The 21,239-nt window shown below is 44.0% G+C and overlaps 1 protein-coding gene across 5 annotated transcripts in view; it reads left to right on the forward strand.

Moving 5' to 3' along the window:
• The first annotated feature begins 1,077 nt into the window (after positions 1–1,077).
• The window catches only part of Lsm14a (LSM14A mRNA processing body assembly factor), a 46,097-nt gene continuing 25,935 nt past the window's right edge, over positions 1,078–21,239 (forward strand). For 2 of the 5 annotated variants that reach the window (XM_051162201.1, XM_051162203.1), the window contains exons 1-3: positions 1,085–1,328; positions 16,196–16,359; positions 19,266–19,395. In XM_051162201.1, the coding sequence (XP_051018158.1) occupies positions 1,208–1,328; positions 16,196–16,359; positions 19,266–19,395 (415 nt within the window). In that variant the 5' untranslated portion in view covers positions 1,085–1,207. Of the gene's footprint in view, positions 1,329–16,195; positions 16,360–19,265; positions 19,396–21,239 lie in introns of all 5 variants that reach the window. The other 3 variants (XM_051162204.1, XM_051162205.1, XM_051162202.1) reach the window with 3 other exon arrangements.

A 21,239-nucleotide genomic window follows, 5' to 3' on the forward strand; every position in this document is an offset into this window, starting at 1 on the left:
GTAAAGCCGAGTACAACTACAGCTCTGGACACAAAAGTTTTAAGATGCCAAATTGGATGATGATCGCTTGGAGAGATGATCGTTGTTAAGAAACCGGAGTTCAGCCAGGCCGTGGTGGCGCACGCTTTTTATCCCAGCACTGGGGAGGCAGAGGCTGTGAGTTCGAGGCCAGCCTGGTCTACAGAGCGAGTTCCAGCACAGCCAAGGCTACATAATTAATTAATTAATTTTTCTAAAAAGCCGGGCACACCTTTAATCCCAGCACTCGAGAGCCGGGAGCAGGCGAATCATTGTGAGTTCAAGGCCAGCCTGGTCTACAAAGTGAGTCCAGGACAGCCAAGGCTACACAGAGAAACCCTGTCTCAAAAACAAAACAAAAAACCAACCAACCAAAAAAAGAAACTGGAATTGACATAAGTGATTACAGCTGCAGAGAAACACTTGGGGCTGGGGTTTCTTGCATACTTAGTGGCCACCTAGCATCTTGAAAGCTAGGAGGAGCCCAGATCAAGCTGATTGAAAAAGGTTGGAGTCACAGGAAGGAAAAGAGTTTTGGGGACAGAGACCCAGCGCCTCCTGGAGCAGCAGCCCTTGGGGTGTGAAACTCCTCGGGCGAAGATGTCTGCTCTGGCATATGAAGGTGAGAGAGCCCCGTGACCCGCGGAAACCAGCAACTAGGAGCTAGGAGGCGATCGCTTACAAAGACACTGGGCTCGTGATAAAAGTACAGCCCGCCTGTCAGCATCGCCAAGCGTGCCGGCAGCTCGTCCAGTCTCCATACGGCGTCTAGGTGCCGTGAAAAACTCCCGTCTCTCCGAGACGCCGCCGGAGCACACGACACCTTAGAAGCCTCCCGTACGGGACTGCCGACCGTCCTCCGCTCGCCGAGTCTCGCGAGAGAGCGCGCGGCCTCGCCCTCCCAGCATGCCCCGCGCGCGCCGCCGCCGCCGCTGCCGCTGCCGCCGCCGCCGCCGCCGCCGCCGCGCCGCGGTTTGAGGGCGGGAGGCTTGGTTGCGGGCGGGGAAGGGTTGTCGGGGCGGGAGGGGGGGAAAAAAAAAAGGGTAGCGGAGTCGGCGCAGCCGCCATGTTGGTTCTGAGGCGGCTGCTGTGAGGCGCCGACGGAGCGAGCGGGCGGACGTGTGGGAGCGGCGAGCGCGTCGCGGGATCTGCCTGAGTGCGAGAGCGGCGGGGCGACGGCGGCGGCGCCATGAGCGGGGGCACCCCTTACATCGGCAGCAAGATCAGCCTCATCTCCAAGGCGGAGATCCGCTACGAGGGCATCCTCTACACCATCGACACCGAGAACTCCACGGTAGCCCTCGCCAAAGGTACGGCGGGGCGGGCCTCGGGGTTTGGGGGGCGCGGAGCCGGGCGCCCCGCGGCCTCCGCGCTCTCCTCTCTCTCTCTCTCCGCTTCTCAGGCGTAGAGGAAGCCGCTCCCGAGCGACGAGGCCCGGGCCGCGGCCTCCTTCCTCCGGGCTCCCCGGATCTTCTTCCTTCCCCGAAGCCCCGCGCCTTCCATCCGGGCAACTCCGGGGACGAGTGCGCGGCGCCCTGGGCGGGGCGGTTCTGAAGTCCCGGGAAGCAGCCGGGGAGAGAACACACACCCAAGGGCTCGTGTGTCTTCCAAGACCGAGCGAGATTCGGCCGTTCTGTCTTCTGAACCCGCCGAACAAAGCCGGAGGGAGTCGGGAGAATTTTTCCGCCTACCTTGAGTTGAAGGCGGATGTGTCGACTCCTCGGCACCCATTTTCTCGGCGTTCTTCACCTCGCTTGATCGCGACGCTTTCCTCGAGTGTGAAAACTCCTAAAGTAAACTTTGGATTTTGCGCCGCAGACTTGTGATGATCCCGGAAAGGGCGTCCGTCCCGTCCCGTCTCGGGCCGAGCGCATTCCCGTTGGGTCTCCTCTGCGATTTGTTAACCCGTTAAAGCCGGAGTTTTTGTGCAGTTCTAAAGGGTGCGCGTTTAATATGCGTGCTCGCTCCCCCCTCCCCCCCGGGCCTCTTTCTCTGGAACCCTGGTAGAAAGGAAAGTTCAGATTTGATGATCCAGGATTCTTGGGCACAATTGAGATCGAGTATTACCGGGCGCTGACCGACTCCGCTGTCCTTGTGTTCCACGACGAGAGGGAGTTGGGTTGAAGGGGAGTACCCCTACCTACCCCACAGTCCTGAGCGTCCATACAGTCCGTGTCTAGGTTTTGTTTCCGTTCACACGTGCTGGACCTTTGCTCTGCCAGGAAAGCAGGAAAAAAAAAGAAACTTGAGCTTCTGATCTTAGATAATGTCTTACAACAGGTTTTTGTTTTTGTTTTAAACTGTTCTGACAGTTTTTTGACACCTGGTGGAATTGTTAAGAACTGCCTACGCTAGCAAAAGAGACCCAGGGATAGGAAGATTCTAAATCTCAAAGTGCGTCAAATCGTTAGCTTAATGAAAGAGTCGGTACCAAACAAGTTTTAATGTCTCGGTTTGGGGACGAATTGACCTGGGTAAGAAAGTATCTTTAGATTATTGAACACTTATCTGATAGGGATTAGGGTGTGGCCTGCTTGGAAGAGCTCTTGCTTAGCAAGTGGGAGACCTGGGTTCCCTCCCCAGTCCCACAAAAACAAAGCTTAAAAAAAGGTGCACTATGAAAGAGTAGGATGTTTTCCGCAGTTGCATTGTGCTGGTGCTTATGTAACTGTCGGCAATTTACATTAAAAAAAAAAATCCTTGAGTCAAAAACTCAAAAAGTTAAGGAGTCTACTTTTGGTCTTTCGAGACAGAGTTTCTCTGTGTGGCCTTGGCTGTCCTGGACTCTCTTTGTAGACCAGGCTGGCCTCGATCCACCAGCCTCTGTCTCTCGACTCCACGCCCGGCTAAGGAGTCTACTTTTTAAAGACCAGTATGAAGCCTAGTGCTGTAGCGCTCCCCGCTAGTCCCAGATTTCCAAAGGCTTCTTGAACTAGGGAACTTCACTTAAGCTAGGTTATCTTTAAAAAGCAGCTAAATACAGTTATATCAATTGATAGCATGCTTATTTATCGTGCATAAAACCCTAGGTCCTGTCCCAAAGAGAAAAACTGGGTGTGGGTGGTGCATGCCTGTAATTCCACTAGGGAGATGAACACTGGAGATCTGGCATTCAGGATCTGCCCAGTATGCGTAAAACCTTCAAAAAGAAAAAAAAAGGGGGGGGGCAAGGAATACCCCATAACTCTCTCTTTGCCTTATGGAGGAGTATTGTAATGCATTACCTGTTAAAGAACCTGCTTTTGTCTTTTTAGATATATTCCCTATACTTATTAAGGATGTGTGATTCTCCTTAGTGATTAAATATAGATGGTGGGCATGGTGGCACAGGCCAGGCTAGTCTATTTAGGAGAGTTCCAGACCAGCAAAACTACAGAGTGAGACCCTGACTCAAAAACAAAAGAGTTTTGCTTGCTTTTTATCAGTTTCTTACCAATGGAGATTTTACTTCATAGTGTTAGTTTTAATGTCTTTGTTTTTTCTTATTTATTGTTTGGTTTTTTGAGACATGGTGTCTGTATAACAGCCCTGGCTGTCCTGGACTCACTTTGTAGACCAGGCTGGCCTTGAACTCACAGAGATACACCTGCCTGTGTTTCCCAGTACTGGGATTAAAGCCGTGAGTCACCACACCTGGCTTTAATGACTTTATTAAGGGGGGGAGGGGAGCTCTCTAAAGTTCTTGGTGCTCTCACCAAGTGCTCTTCACACTGGTTGAAAACAGTATTTCTCATTAAAGTGGTCTTGTAGAGGTTTGGGGATTATTTTTACGTATTTTCATAGTCTATGTAGCTTGGGCTGGCTTCAAACTGTGTATGTAGTCAAGGATAACTTTGAAGTGTGGATCTGTCAACTTCCGCTTTGAACTCCTAATCCTCTAGGAGACCTAGACCACCTAGGTCTAGCCACCACATAGGTGTTGGGATTATAAGGCATAAGCCAAGCTTACTAACTTTTTACAAATATTTTTATTTATATATATTTGTGTGGTCTGTGAGGTGATAAGTGCATGTGAATACGTGTGCTGGCAGAAGCCATAGGTGTCAGAGCCCTGCTCCCCTCCCAGCTGGAGTTACCAGGCAGCTGTGAACCATGGTTTCTTCCTATTTCTTCTGGGTTGGTCAGTTGATCTTTGGTTTGCTTGAGGCAGTCTCTCAGGCTGTAACTCAGGCCGTCCGTGGTATGAAATTATCAATGATCCTTTTGCCCCTGCCCTCCAAGTACTGGTACTACAGGTATAAGCCCCCATGCCCAGCCATTTGGGTTTCTGAGGTGGGGTTCTCACCGTGTGTACCCTACTCTGGTCTTAAAAGTCCAGTCCTGCTGCTTCCATCTTCAGGATTACAGACTTGAGCCATCACAGCCCATTTTTAAAAATTTTGAATGTATTAGTATTTCTTAATTGCAAACCTAACCTTTTATACTTTAACCTTTAAAAATTATAACCCAAAGTTCTTTTTTAAATGTGTCTTTTTTTTTTTTTTTTAAGACAGGGTCTCTCTGTGTAGGCTTGGCTGTCCTGGACTCAATGTGTAGACCAGGCTGGCCTTGAACTCACATCAATCCACCTGCCTCTGCCTCCCGAGAGCTGGGATTAAAGGTGTGCACCAAAATTTGTCTCTTAAACAAAATACTTTATTAGAACAAAATGCTGGGCATCTTACTAGTTTGTAATAAATTCTGATCATTTAATGTATATCTATAACATTGTTATTTAATCCCTATACTGGATATATGATTTTACCTTAATGTCCGGGACCTAACACTTCAATTTTCAAAATGAGAAGTTGGTGGCTAGGAAGACAGTGAAGCCTCTAAGGTGCCTGCCACCAGGCCTGCCAGCATGAGTTCAGTCCCAGGACCTGTATGGTGGAAGTGAGTGCCAACTCCAGCAGACTAGCCTCTGGCTTCCACATGCACACAAATTTAATTCTTTGAACCTTTTATGAATTGTATGTGTTTTGTTTGCATGTATGTCTGTGCATCACAGGCATGCCTGGTGCTGATGGAGACAGAAGTGGGCATCAGATCCCCTGGGACTGGAGGTAGGCACTGGAAGAACAGCTCTTGCTCTTAACCCCTGAGCCACTTCTCCAGCCCCCAGATAACTTTCTAAGTTACTAAAGAGCTGGGGAAATGGTTCGGCTGTTATGAGCACAGTGGTTTGAACTTAATGTAGATAGAGTGGGGGGATTTGTGGGGGGATGTTTTGATTTTTGTTTGTTTTTGTATGTTTTGCTTTTAACCTCCCATAAGCTTGGCTGTTTGACAGTTAACAGCGTGTTTACAGTTTGGGGCTATTCAGAATAGTGCTTTTAAGAAAATTAGTGTTTGACTTCACTGATGTGTTGAAATCATTTTACATACTTAGAATTTGAGTTGCAGGAGCATAGGGAGCGTGTGTCTTTACTAAGTAATGCAAAGTAGTTTTCTCTAGTAGGTACTTTCTAGAGTTTATTTAGTAAGAATTGTAGTTGTTGCATATGTCTCACGAACAGCAGTACCAGCACTGGTTGCCACATATTTGCCAATCTGGTGGGTGAGTAGTTCAGTGTGGTTTTTATTTATTTTTGTTACTATGTGGAGGAAGGTTTGTGCTCCTTAGTGCAGGTGCCCATGGAGGCCAGAGGGGTGGAGCCCCCGGGGCTGGAGTTACAGGCGGTTATGGCCATCTTCAGCCCCTTGAATGTGGTTTTAGTCTCTTTCTCTGGCTGCTAATTAGTTTTGAAGGTCTCTCCAGAGCTAAGCCTCCTTACCTTCATCTCGCCTTAAGTGCCTTTGAAATGTGTCACTTATTTTCCCACATCATTTTCTGGAGTTTTGAGTTCTAATTATAAATCTTTTCGTGGATGTATATATTACAAGTATCTTCCTGGGCAGTGGTTTCTTATTGTAGATAGTTCTTCATTTTAATTTAGTCATATTTATTAGGCGTTCTTTCAGGGCTAGTGAGTGTTGTTTCTTTTCTCTTTATTTATCCATGTTAATTTGCTTTTCCTTAATCCAATGCTGTGGAAACACTTTGTCTTTTTAAAATGCATTTTTATTTTGCTTTTTCGCATTTAGGTCTATAATGCACCTAAAGCTGGTTTTGTGTGTGGTAACAAATGTTTAGATCTTTAACCTTAGTAAAGGATTCACTTGGCTTTTATGGCTCACATTATAATTTTGATCATTTACATGGCTTTGACATATAACCTAATATATTTGAAACTATATAGTTCTTTTGAAATTTTGTCTAGTTGGTATTTGGTATGGTATAGTAGAATTAGGATGACCATACCTGTGACTTTGCCGAGTAGTAGGTCATCATTTATGCTTGTTTTAGTGTCATTATTGAAAGCATTTTTCTTTTAATGTTCCAGTGTGGATAATAAGTTGTATTTTGTACTGGCCCACAATAGTAAGAAAGTGAAAGCCTGATGGAATGTACTGGTAATGGTTGGTTTATGTTGTATTTTGCTAGAGATTTTCATAAATTAACTCCCTTCCAGAAGGTGAAGCCCAGCTATGCTTGATGACCTTTGATCTTAACAGCCTAGGTAAATGCAGGGAAGTCTTACAGGGCAATCTGAAATGGCACTGGCAGCTGCCTTTTAAAGTATGTTTGAGGATAATCAGGATCATGGGGGGTTTCAACAGCTCCTCCAGTTTGTAGTCCTGTCTTAATTCTTAGAAATTAAAACATCTGGGGAGGAGAGAGCGTTCGGTGGTGAGGAGCACTGGCTGTTTTCCCAGAGGACCTGGGCATTCACATGGCAGTTCACAACCATTTGTAACTGCAGTCTCTGGGGCTCTGCCTCCCTCTTCTGGCTTGCAGAGGACTGCATGTGTGTGATACACATAATACACACACACACACACACACACACACACACACACATCCAGGCAGAGCATCCATACACATAAAAAGTTTTTAAAATTAACTTAAAACATGATCTCCTAAATGGGAGTATTGGGGAATTTCCATGAGTGGGTATGTAAAAGAGGAAGTTTTATGACAAAATAGACACTAGAAGGTAAACTTTCTGGTTTTTTTTTTTTTTTTTTTTTTTTGAGGCAGGGTTTCTCTGTGTAGCCTTGGCTGTCCTGGACTCACTTTGTAATGGCCTCTAACTCACAGCAACCCACCTGCCTCTGCCTCCCAAGTGCTGAGGTTAAAGGTGTGTATTACCACTCCCGGCCGGGAGGCAAACTTTTACTTTAACTTAAGTTTTCACTTAGAAGATTCAGGTCAGAATATTGAAAAAAATTTTAAAATAAGAGATAGGCACAAATAATTTATGGAATAGTTCCAGTTTGTTTACACTTCACATATAGATTAATGCATTTAATAAATGACAAGGGAAAATCATATAAATGAAAAAATTGTGTACCATTTAGCTGTCTCTGGGAAATCAGTCAGGTCCTCACTGCAGAGGAAAAGATAGAAAAAGAACGGCAAGTCAGTAGCTTTAAATGAGTTGCCCTTAAACCTCAAGGAATCTGTCAGATAAAGTGGTAAAGTTAACAGAGTCTTTCATCAACTGCTGAGTCCTGTCCTCCATGTTCGCTGGCCACATAGTCATAAGCCAGTGTCCCAGTGGAGCGAGCAGGAGAGCATTGGAAGTTCCTGTGAGGAACTTCTTTGGCTTTTTTTTTTTTTTTTTTTTTTAAGGATCAGGTCTTCCTATGTAGTCTGGCTGTCCTGTACTCACTAAATAGACCAGGCTGCCTCCTGGGAGCTGACATTAAAGGTATGCACCACCATGATGCCTGGGGCAACTTGCATGATGGAAAAAATCTAACTCTAATAACTCACAAAATTACTACTTCGAACTACTTCTCATGAAATTTAAAGCCCAGATTTCTTTTGTTTGCCCTATTTAGTGAGGTTGCCTGATCTAAGGCTTCAGAGCATTTTTGTTGTTGCTGCTACACAAGCTACAGAAATACGAAGTCTTAACACAGGTGCTATTTTTCTTGCAAATGGATAAGATGAGCCGTGACTGTCTGTATAATACTGAAAGCAATGTACAGCAGAAGAAAGGAATAGAGGATAGAAGTGACAGTAAATAAACCTTATTGGCTCAGGGCCACAACACAGCTGTATGTAGCTCAGTGCTGCAATAATAACAGCAGTAAGTACGTAGTTTCACCTGAGTGTAATTCTTCTACAGGAACAATGTTTCCTTATTTTCTCTCATACTGCTGTAAAGTAATACTTCAGCTGTTTAAAACATCATTATAAGCGTGGTGGCGCACGTGGAGGCAGGAGGATTGCTGTGAGTTTTAGGCCAGCCTGGTCTACATAGTGAGTCGAGGACAGCCAAGGCTACACAGAGCAACCCTGTCTCAAAACCAAACCAAACCAAAAACGTCATATTAACATTTTGTGTAAAGTGTGACTTAGCTTATTCTAGTTTTCTGTGTTTCTGGAAGAACATGTGACCCAACAGGTTGATTGGTGTACAGAATACTCCTTGGCCATGGCAAGGGTTTTAGCATATCTATCTTTTCCATGGGGATGTCATGCTTACCTTTTTACCCATGAAGTGTTCCATAAAGGTAATTAGCTTAGAGCTGGTGTTTAATGAAGTGGCAAAGCACGTTTCAGTGCTTAGTGCCTAAAACTCCTTTTAATGTCGCCCATTCTCCCTCATCATTTCACTCTTTATCCTGTTTAAATCCCATGTCGGTCATTACAGTGAGAGTGTGCCCTCCCTGCTCCACACCCCTGCAGCGCATATCTTACACCTACCCTGTGAGCGTGCAGAAGCCGCGGCCTCATTATCTCGCCACCTTCACTCTGCCTTTACTTGGGCTCACTGGCCTCCACAGTCTCAGCCTCTTCCCTGGAGCCATGCTCTATTTCCATCCGCTAGTCTTTGCTATGAGGCTCCTGTGTTCCTGCAACATTTGTACCCCACTTTTACCTTCTGCCTGTTGGTTCCTTTTTGACTTAGAAGAGTAGTAGGCAGAGCACAGTGGATAACAGTAATGTGCTATAAATTTCAAAAAGACTAGAAGCAAGGATTTTGGAAGTTTAGTGATAAACAAAAGTGAGGAGATAGCTATGTTTAACCTGACTTAAACATCACACAGTTAGGATCCATGTAATAAACATTACATAGTACTGCATCGATGTGTACAATTTCTGTGTTCTTATGTGTTAGCTTAAAAATAAACAGTAGAGCCAGCAAGCTGGGTCAGTGCTTAAAGACACTTGCTGGAAAGCCTTATGTGATGACTTGACTCAAATACCTATAACCTGGAACCCTCATCGTGGAAGGAGAGAACCAGTTCCTGCAGGCTGTCCTCTGATGTCACGCTGTGTAGCACATGTGTATGCACACACCACAGGCCTGCTGGTCAGGAAGGGCAAGCTAAACTGTACCTCCGCCCTTCTACTCGGCCACTTAGATCATTTCTGCTCTCAGTATTGTTTTCTTTTCTAACTGCGCTTCTGTTTTCTTTGGTTGTATCATTTGGGAGATTAAGATACAGTACCAGCCAGGTGCAGTAGTGCACACCTGTAATCCCAGCGCTCAGGAGGTAGAGGCAGGCAGATCTCTGAGTTCGAGGCCAGCCTGATCTACAAAATGACTCCAGGACTGCCAAGGCTACACAGGGAAAACCTGGTGGGGGGTGGATATCAACCACAAGAAAGAATACCAACTGAAAGCAATTTACAAAGTCAAAATTAGGCCAGGCATGGTGCAGAAGCAAGCAGATTTCCGTGAGTTCAAGGAGCCTATTCTTTCTTTTTTTAACGCACAAGGTAGACTTTTTTAAAAAAGGTATAAATCCACAAAAGACTGAGTAGATTTGGAAAAGAGATGATATTTGAGCAGGGCATGGTGGCGCATGCCTTTAATCCCAGCACTCGGGAGGCAGAGGCAGGTGGATCGCTGTGAGTTCAAGGCCAGCCTGGTCTACAAAGAGAGTCCAGGACAGCCAAGGCTACACAGAGAAACACCGTCTAGAAAAATAAAACAAAAATAATGATAATTTTGGGGGCCAAACAGCAAGTAAATGAGTTTAAAGAACAAGTTCTTAGAAGAATAAGACTTGTGAGTTAAGTATGTGGTAGGTAAAGCCAAGAAATAACCTGCTCTGTACCCCTAGGCCCCCAAAAGCTCAGAACTGGCATTGGTACTGTACAAAGGAAGCTAGACTATTGTGAAGTCACTGAGGCTGTGTATAGAGCTGAAAACTAAAGGGCAAGCTCAGAGTTTGTTTACAGTGCTCAGACCAGCAAGTCCTCCTCCTTTTTTTTCCCCTTAAGATTTATTATGTATACAGTGTGTGTCTGCATGTACAAGTGCAGGCCAGAAGAGGGCACCAGATCTCATTATAGATGCCTGTGAGCCACCATGTGGCTGCTGGGAATTGAACTCAGGACCTTGGGAAGAGCAAACAGTGCTCTTAACCTCTGAGCCATCTCTCTGGTCATGTCATCCCCTGCCGCCCTTCATTTATGACTGGCTACTTACTTGTTCTCTGGAGATGATAAAATAATAGTAAAACTGGTTCCAGAGAAACCAAGCACAGTGAGAGCATTTGGAATGTAATGAAGATAGACACTGGATGCTGAGGCAGCCATGCTCAGTGTCTTCCTCTCCTACTAACTTATGCATTTGGTTAATAGAAATTAATTAGTATCTTGTCTTTTTTTCTTGTGGAAAAGTTTTGTTTTTGAATTTTAACTAAGGACTGGCTGGAACTCAGCAGGCCAGGCTAGCCTTCCTTGAAGCTGCATTGACCAGCTTCTTCCTGACTGCTGAGATTACAGGTATTTATCACAACACCCACCTACCTTAGGTTGTATAAGTGCTATTCAGCAACTATAATTTTTCTCTTCTCTTTTTTAAAACAGCCTTATTGTATATAGTTTACATGCTATAAAATTCTTTCATTTAAAGTGTAGAAGGAAGGAGTCTCAGGTGGTTCAGTTGGTAAAGTGCCCAAGGCAGGGAGAGCCATACAGCCATTACCTCTTTTATTTCTTCTTTCTTTAGACAGGTTTATCAGCTTACAGTCCAGGAAAAGGCGACATGGCAGACGTCCCCACGATGGCAGTAGTGCACGGCTGTGACTCTTCCTGTCCTGGTAGAATAGGAAGAACCAGAGTCTGGCTTTGCAGCAGTCCCACCAACCTCATTTCTTTGTGTGTGGCAGGTCATACCCATTCTCTTTGCTTTTGGCTTTGTGTTACCTTACAGAGCCCCAATCAAGCCGCCGCCTTGAGCTCTACCACTGATCTGCAGTCCTCGGTCTCTTTGCTTTTTTGGGTTGTTTGGGTTGTTCTGTTTTGTTTTTGGTTTTTGGGTTTTTAAAAACAGCCTTGGCTGTCCTGGACTTGCTTTGTAGACCTGGCTGACCTCCAACTCACAGTGATCCACCTGCCTCTGCCTCCCGAGTGCTGAGATTAAAGACATGGGCCACCATGCCTGGCCAGGTTATTTTTGTTTGTTTGTTTGTTTGTTTTTGAGACAGGGTTTCTCTGTTTAGCCTTGGCTGTCCTGGACTCTCTGTATAGACCAGGTTAGCCTTGAACTCACAGCGATCCACCTGCCTCTGCTTCCAGAGTGTTGGGATTAAAGGTGTACACTACCATGTCCAGCATCTGGTGGATTCTTAACATGGAGTCGTGATTGGATTTCACGGAATCCTTGGTCCCCTGAAGTTATAAATTAATCTTGTCGTGTGTATAACATTCAGGAAGAGAGTTCATGGATTTTGGTAGTTTTCCAATACACAGATGAGTGAGACCTGTCTTCTATATGCCTGTTGCCCTTTTCTCAGGTTTACATAGTTGGTTATTATAGTTACGTGTTTTCATTACATTGCTTAAATTCTTAGAGTCCCTTAAAATGTTTTATTAGCTGTATTAATTTATAGGCAACATTTATTTTATGAGTCACATGAATTTGTTTAGCTGGAAATTTCCCAAAAAGGAGGAAGAGAAATTTTTCGTGGACTCAGAGGTGTATGTCTGCCTGTCTTACTATTTCTACATGTGTAGTAGTAATTTGCCTTACCAGCTCCTTCCCCAGTGCTAAGAATAGGATTTAGGGCCTCACATAAGTTTAGCCACCTCTCTAGATACCCACCTGCAACGTATAGTTTTAGAACATTGTTCCATAGGTTTTTTTGCATTTGCTTTTTTACAGAAGAAGTTTGGCGCCGCTCTGGTTTTTGTTTCTGTGTGCTGCTTATCTGTGTTGCTCCAAGGAAGCCAGCCTTTCTTTAGCCCAGGAAATTGTTTCTCTTTTGGTTGTTGCTTTCTATTGTAGGTTTCTGCTATCCACACACTTCAGTTTTAAATGTTTTCCCTCTATGTGGTTCTGACTTGGCTAGGAACTCAACTGCATAATTCAGTTTATCCTTGAACTCAGAGAACTCCATCTGCCTCTCCTGAGCTCCTTACTTTGTTTATCCATGTTTTCAATTCATAACAGTCTCACATCTCTGCTCCAGGGAGTTCACCCTACCCATGTAACTCAGAATCATTTTGGAATCTCAGTTCAGATGCTTCACAGTCAAAGCAGCTCTTTGATCTTCATGTGATTTCCTTTAATCTTCACTTTCCTCATTCTTGTCATTTTTTATGAGAGGACTAGCCACCTACAGTGCAGTCTTTGTGTAGAGTAGTTAAATTAGCACATGTGGATGGAGCACCTGTTTTATTCCCAGGGTGGGGGTGGAAAGGATCAAGCCGCTGGTAGTTAGTGCTCCCTGTTAAGTTGTTTTAAGCCCACAGCTTTCCTTGGTTTCCTTCTGATAGGTTTTCAAGCCCTGTTAATTCTGATTCATCCTCATACATAAGGGGAGTCCACAGCTGAATGTAAGGCTCAAGTTCCAGCTTGCCCATGGCCACATCGGCTTTATTTATCATCTGAATGGCAAGTTAACCGCCTCCTGGTATGCTATAGAGAACCATAAGAGGTGATCACCAGCAATGTGACTCACAGGGCTCACTTAGTTGATACCAGCAAGATTTTGTAAAGCCCGATTGTCTAAAGGGGGAAACTGCTGGTGAGATCAGCTGCCCTGGTTTGTTTTGTTTTTTCAAGATAGGCTTTCTCTGTGTAGCCTTGGCTTTCCTAGGATTTGTAGACCAGGCTGGCCTCGAACTCACAGAGATCCACCTGCCTCTGCCTCCAAAGTACTGGGATTAAAGGTGTGAACCATCACTGCCTGGCCAACTGCCCTGTTTTAAGAGGGTGGAGAAGAGGAAATGTACACTTAAATCTAGTTTTGTTCTTCTTAAGCTTTATCTTTCTGTCTCGGTACCAGACACTAGAGTCTTTGTGCATAGCATGTTAGCAACCTGTTGGTCACATGAAAAGTACTTATTCTGAAAAATTTTGCCTAGTTGGAAAATGTATGCTTCAAATCTTGGCATGTATTTCTTTAGTAGAATGACGACAGGGATGCTTTTTGGGGCATGGTCTCACTGCAACCCTACTGGCCTCGGTGTCCTGGGTGGAGGCAACATTAAGGATATTTTTATCCCCCGGTGTGTTTATCTCAGTTTCCTTTGGCCATCCTGTACTCTGCAGAAATTTTTTGAGGTCTCTCTTAACTGGCAGGTCCTTGGAAGAGTGTGTTAACAGAATCAGCTCTTTTTTCCCTCACATTCCTTCAGAGGTTTCGGGTTTTGTTGTTGTTGCTTTGTTTTTGTTTGTGTAACTCACTGTTAATTCACCTGGATACAGGTTGAAAGGAGGCCTGTTTGAGCTCTCTGATTTTGCAGAAGGGCCTTTGATACACCCACTCTACTTGAGGACAAGCTAAGAACAGGATGTTATCTGAGACCTGGCATATTATCGGGTGTGGTGGTGATGAATTGAGGTTGATTTTAGCTGTGATTTTCTTTGTTCTGCTTTCTATTCTTCATCCTTCCATATGGAAAGGCCAAAGTAGGAACAGGAAAGATACCCTGTGGTTAAAAGCAAGTACTGTGGGGCCTGGAGAGATGGCTCAGCTGGCAGAGGACTTGAGTTCAAATCCCAGAACTCACCTGGCAGCTCACAACTGTTTGTAACTTCAAGATCTGACCCTCTCACATAGACATACATGTGGGAAAAACACCAATGCACATAAAATAAAGGTTTAAAAAGAGTTTAAAAGAAAAAAAATTTTTAAAAGGCAAGTCCTGCTTCTGGAGAGGACCCAAGTTTGTTGTCTGTGCTCCATATCAGCTGGCTCACGGCCACTTGTAGCTCCATCTCCAGGACATCTGATGCCTTCTGCTCTCCTCCATGGGCATTTGTACTCAGATGCACATACTTATACCTAAACACAGAGAAACAGACATAGTTTAAAATAATGCAGTTTTTGTTTTGTTTTGTTTTTTCGAGACAGGGTTTTTCCTCTGTGTAGCCTTGGCTGACTTAGACTTGCTTTGTAGACCAGGCTGGTCTCAAACTCACATCAATCCACCTGCCTCTGCCTCCCCAGTACTGGGATTAAAGGTGTGTACTGCCACACCCGGATGCAAGTATTTTTGTAAAGGTCAAAATATAAACTTTTTTGCCTTTATTTATTTATATTGCCGGGAGGACACACACCATGGTTCCTGCCTGCCAGCATATCTTCTGGCCATGAACAGGTGGGTAGGGGAGAAAGCCTTCTGTTTTGGTTTCCTTTACCATACCTGTAGCTCAGCCTCCATCTGCCCATTTGGGTTTGTCAGTGAGGAGGAGTGGGCAGAGGATGTACCTGAGCATTCTACCCTTGGTCTTTCAGTCTGTCCAAGTGTAGATCTCCTTCCCTGTGTATCTAAGGCTGCCCCCTAAGCATACACCATGCCTGGTTGTTTAGGTGTTTGGTGTGATTTGGTTTTTTAGTCTTTTGAGGCAGGCGCTCTCTCTGTAGTCCTGACCAACCTGGAACTTTCTGCCTCAGCCTCCTAAGTGCTGGGGTTATAAATGCAAACCGGTGCTTGTTTTAGGGGTTTATTTTGTTTTTTGTTTTTTGTGTTTTTTTACACTTTGTTGGGGGCAGTGTTTGGTTTAGTTTTCGTTTCTGTTTGTTTTTATCTTCCCCTTGACTTTCATTTTTAAAAAAGATTTATTTATTATTATGCATACAGTGTTCTGCCTCCATGTACACCTGCAGGCCAGAAGAGGGCATCAGATCACATTATAGATGGTTGTGAGCCACCATGTGGTTGCTGGGAATTGAACTCAGGACCTCTGGAAGAGTAGACAGTGCTCTTAACCACTGGGCCATCTCTCCAGCCCACTGACTTTCATTTTACATTTTAGGGAAGGGTGTTCTGTAGACCTATTGATGATGCCAGTGTCTTTCCTGAAACTCCCTCATACATAGTAGAAATTTTTAGAATTGGGAAATAAGACATTAAACTAAAATAGCATTCATTCTCAATCTAGCTGTGGATCAGTTTTATGAAAAATTAACTGCTGATCCATCTCTGGCCTCCTCTCGTGCACCCTTGCCATGAGTAGTATGTGATCTTCCCAGCTTTCCTATTTAGAATGTCACGGGGGTGCTGACATTCTCAGGAGTCTCCTAAGATAGAAAGCATGAAACAAGTGTAAGAGACTTGAGGGGGGCCGGGCGTGGTGGCGCACGCCTTTAATCCCGGCACTCAGGAGGCAGAGGCAGGTGGATTGCTATGAGTTCGAGGCCAGCCTGATCTACAAAGTGAGTCCAGGATGGCCAAGGCTACACAGAGAAACCCTGTCTCAAAAAAAAAAAGAAAGAAAAAGAAAAAGGACATTTTCACACCTTACCACAAACAACCACCAAATATAGAAGCAAAATTGTGAGCACACAGCCTCATGACACTGGACTTCTAAGTGGAATCACTCTGAGCAAAATGTGTCTTATTTTCTTCTTTTAAAAGTGTTTGACTAGGGGCTGGAGAGAGCTCAAGGTTAAGGGCACTAGCTCTTCTTCCCAAGGTTCTGAGTTCAATTCCCAGCAACCATGTGGTGGGTGGCGCATAACCATCTATAATGAGATCTGATGCCCTCTTCTGGCCTGTGGGCATTCATGCCGTGGAACGTTTGTATACATGAAATACATTAACTATATAGTAATAAATGCTTTCTTGTGAATGGTATTGGAGAACTGATGCTTGGTGTTTGTAACAAAATCCTTAGATCCTGCCTAATACTGTGAGCAGTGAGCATATGTCTCATGTCCGCTATTTTCTTACCAGTTCGCTCCTTCGGTACAGAAGACAGACCAACAGATCGTCCAATACCACCTCGAGATGAAGTCTTTGAATATATTATATTCCGGGGAAGTGATATCAAAGACCTCACTGTCTGTGAGCCACCGAAACCACAGTGCTCTTTGCCTCAGGACCCAGCTATTGTTCAGGTAACTGAGAGCAAACTGCCTTTGAGAGGCACAGTTATGCTTCATTAGCCTTGGCTTTTGCCTTTCCCAAACATTCAGGGAGCTTTCTAGTTAGAAGTTACTTGGATACGTAAAATTACTTGGATAATGTTCTTCTATAGGTTTCTTTTGGCATCATAAATTGAAACTGGTGGCCCAGGTGTGGTGGTGCATGCCTTTAATCTCAGCACTCGGAGGCAGAGGCAAGTCTCTGAAGCCAGCCTGATCTACAAAAGCAAGTCCAGCACAGCCAGGGCTTTCTTAAACAGAGAAACTGTGTCTATAAAAACCAAAATAAATTAATAAATTGAAACTGATAAAATATATAGCTGAAGAATTTAAATAAGTTTTACCCTATTTTCTAGTTTCAACACTATTAACATTGTTATAATGGCTAACATTTATTGAAAGTTAACTACATAAGACTTTTTTTCTTTTAAGATTTATTTCTTACATATGCAGTGTTTTGCCTGCATGTATACCTGCACACCAGAAGAGGGCACCAGGTCTCATTATAGATGACTGTGAGCCACCATGTGGTTGCTGGGACGTGCACTCAGGACCTCTGGTGCTCTTAACTGCTGAGCCACATCTCCAGCACCAAGCGGTTTTTTTGTTTTGCTTTTTTGAGACAGTGTTTCCTGTGTAACCTTGGCTGTTCTGGACTTGCTTTGTAGACCAGACTGGCCACAAACTGACAGAGATCCACAACAAAGTCTGAAGTAACCTTCAGAAAGCACAGGTCTTTTAGGTTGAGAAAGAAGAGGCAAGGCTGTACTCCCCATAGCAGCGCTGCTGTTCCCTTGTTTAGTGTCTTCTACATGCATCATTCAGTTACCAGGTACTTTGTGGAAATAGAGAGACGTAAACATAAATCAGAATGGTACTGAGTGACTTCTTCCAACCCTAAGTCTTCACTCATGCAACCATATGTATCAAATACTTGCATGTACCCTTATCAGCAGAGGGCAGAAGGGAAGGTCTGAACTAGCAAGATAGCTTACTACGTGAAAGTGCATGGCGCCAAGCCTGATGACCTGAGTTCAGTCCCTAGGACAAACAAGGTATCCTCAGGTCCTTTATATGCACACCAGAGAACCCACACACACAATAAATGTTTCATTTAAAAAAATTAAGATCAGCAGGGTGTGGTGGCACACGCCTTTAATCCTAGCGCTCTGGAGGCAGAGTCAGGCGGATCTCTGTGAGTTCAAGACTAGTCTGGTCTACAAAGTCAAGGACAGCCAAGGCTACACAAGGAAAGGTTTTTTTCTTGGCTTACAGTTTCAGAACCTTTAGGCCACTTTGTTAGATCTATTGTTTGAGGTCTGAGAGAAGGAGAGGAGGCACACTGGCTGGCAACAGGATTATATGGCTGAGGCTGCCCTCCTCATGATGGCCAAGAAGCAGGAAAAGCATGTCAGTGGAGGAGGGAACCCCTATTTTATTCTCTTTTGTTCCATCTGGATTTGGAGCCTATTGGTGGCACCTACATTCAGCACAGTTTTCTCCCTTAGTCATTCACAGATATGCCCAAAATATGATTTACTGATGTCCTAAGTACAACAAAGTTGACTACATAAACCATCACATCACAGTTTACTATAAAATATTCTTGACTTAATCTAGTGATCTTAAAACACAAGCAATGTGGGGGCTGGAGAGATGGCTCACTGGGTAAAAACGCTGTCTGCTCTCCCAGAGGTCCTTAGTTCAGTTCCCAGCAACCACATGGTGGCTCACAACCATCTGTAATGAGATCTTGTGCCCTCTTCTGGCCTGCAGGTGCGTGTGTAGATAGAGCACTCAGACACTAAATAAATTGAATAAATCTCGAAAAACATAAACAACTTTAGGATGTTTGTTTCTGCATCCCTTTCTGTGAATTCAGCAGTGAGCCCCAAGTGATAGAAACAAGGATCTGAAAGAGGGTAAAGGACTTAGAACCAAGCCTGATCACTTGAGTTCAGTCCTCAGAACTGAATAGTTGTCCTCTCACCTACACATGAATGCATAAACAATATACACTGAGCAAATGAATGAATGTAAAAATATTTAAAGGAATGCGGGCGTGGTGGCGCACACCTTTAATCCCAGCACTCGGAAGGCAGAGGCAGGCAGATTCCTGTGATTTCGAAGCTAGCCTGGTCTACAAAAGTGAGTCCAGGACAGCCAAGACTACACAGACAAACCCTGTCTTGAAGAACCACCAAAAAATAAAATGAAATAAAATAAAATAAAGGAAAATTATAAATGAGAGTTCTTTTTAATGTTGATACCAGACTATTACCCATTATTACTGAATAACTGTAAATGTTTTTTGAGACTAGGTCTCTCTGTTACGTATCTTTGGTTGTCCTGAAATTCACTATATAGTCCAGGTAACCTCAAACTCCTAGAGATCCACCTGCCTCTGCCTCCTAAGTGCTGGGATTAAAAGCATGTACCTGTATGCCCAGAAAGTAGTTTTTCTATAAGCAGTTACTTTAGAAACTGAAATCACTCTTTATATCCTAAATCGGTTAAAAGGCTACACTAAGAAGATGAACTTATCATAGAAAAGGTCTTTGTAAATGGTGTTACATGTGACTGGTACAGGTAGACGTTAGGGGCGGAGCATTAGCTCAGTGGTTAAGAACACTGACTGCTCTTGCAAAGATCTGGAGTTCAGTTCCTACCACCCACATGTAAGCTCACAGACAAATATTGAATTAAGCTTGTTAACCGTTGTAATATTAAGTGTATCCTGTAAGTCATTGTAATTGTTTTGTTTTGTTTTGTCTAATAGTTAAACTTAGCTTTTTAAAAAATTTTTTTAAAAAAGTCTGAGTCTTCCTTATATGCATGTTACTTAAAATTTAGAAGAATAACCTGTGGTTTTCTTTCAGTCTTCACTAGGTTCATCATCATCTTCATTCCAGTCAGTGGGTTCCTATGGACCTTTTGGCAGGATGCCAGCGTACAGTCAATTCAGTCCGAGTACATTAGTTGGGCAGCAATTTGGTGCCGTTGGTGTTGGTATGTGGTGATATTTTTCATTTTTCATTTTTTTTTTTAATGTCTCAATTTCTTGACCACAAAGGTATAGAAAACTTGCCAAAACTTTTAGAAATATTATTTAATCTTTGTTTTATGATTATAAGTACTTATGTTGTAAACTGAGTGGCATGTCTATAATCCTAGCACTTGGGAAATGGAAGCAGAAGGATCAAGGTCATAGCACGTTGCTAGCCTAAAATATATGGGACCCTGTCTCAAACAAACAAACAGCGTATACTCTTTAACATATGTGGAAGTGTGTCACAATGCATCCGAGGAGCTGGAGAGATGGCTCAGCAGTTACGAGTACTTACTGCTCTTGCACAAGACCCAGGTTCAACACCCAGCACTCAAGGTAGTGGCTCACAACTATCTGTAACTCTAGTTCAGGCAATTCAACACTCTTCTGGTCTGCTAGGGTTTTTATACGAATGTATGTACATACTGTCAAGCATATATGCCTATACACTGAATAAAGAAGCAAGCAAATAGGCATCTAGTCCGCCTAAACCATCCAACATGTTAGTTCAGAGAACACAGTAGTCCACAGTCTAGCCCAAAACCCAGTTCTTAAGAAGTGCAGGATCTCATGACTGAAACAGGTGGCCTTTGTAGACATAATAGGGTGTGGAAATCTGAAGTGTCTTTTTAAAGAAAAAAGTGGTTGCCTGGCTGCACAGCACATGGTAACGTGGGCCGTTGGCTCCTCTGAATCACATGGCTGGCCAAGAGCTTCAGCTTGCTGCTGTCCAACATTGAGGAAGAATGTCTTACTACATACGGCTAGCCTAGGAAATAATTTAAAGAATAATTTCTTTCTCTCTATTTAGTTTTTCGAGACAGGGTTTCTCTGTGTGTAGCCTGGTTGTCCTGAAATAACTCTGTAGACCAGGCTGGCTTTGAACTCACAGAGATCCCTACCTGCCTTTTCCTCTGCAGTCCTGGGATTAAAGGTGTGCACTACCGCCATGTGGCTTTAAAGAATAATTTCTACTGAATAAGCATTGTTCAGTAATTATCCAACTACTATAAATATATTAACTGTCATCAACTAGTCTTAAACTTGGAACTATCTATAGCATTATTATTCCTTCATGATAATTTTATTATTTTTTTATAATAATCTTATTTGCCATTGATTCTACTATGTTACAGTATTTCATTTCTTCCTGTAATGAGAGCTTCTAGAAATAGTGGAGAAGATCAGCAGTTCAACACAACTGAGTAAGAGTTTGGAATTGACTACAGGAAACACAGATGCTCAGGGCTGGAGAGTTGGCTTAGCCAGTAAGAACCTAGGTTCAGATCCCCATTGCTTACATAAAAGCCCAGCCCAGCATTGAGACGGCCTGGGGCAGATGTGCATGAATCCCTGGAGCTTGCTGGCCAGCCAGGCTAGGTGAATTGGCGAGCTCCAGATTCAGTGACAGACCCTGTCTTCAAGAAAGTGAGGTACAACTAAAGACCACACCCGAGATGTTGGCCTCTGGCCCTGATACGCACTTACATACATATGTACACATGCATCATATGCATGTTCACATGCATATTTTAAAAAAACAAAAACAAAGCCATTGAGGTGGCGCAAGCTTTAATCCCAGCACTCGGAGAGGCAGAGGCAGGCGGATCTCTGTGAGTTTGAGGCCAACCTGGGCTACAAAGCCTGTCCAGGACAGCCAGGGCTACAGAAAGAAACCTTGTCTCATAACATCAAAAAACCAACACACGCCAGGCACACGCCCTTAATCCCAGTGGGCAGATTTTGAACTTCAAAGCCGACCTGGTCTACAAAGCTAATTACAGGACGGTCAGAGTTACACAAA

The sequence above is a fragment of the Acomys russatus genome, chromosome 19 (assembly GCF_903995435.1).
Source record: "Acomys russatus chromosome 19, mAcoRus1.1, whole genome shotgun sequence".
In the NCBI taxonomy this organism is placed as follows: domain Eukaryota; kingdom Metazoa; phylum Chordata; class Mammalia; order Rodentia; family Muridae; genus Acomys; species Acomys russatus.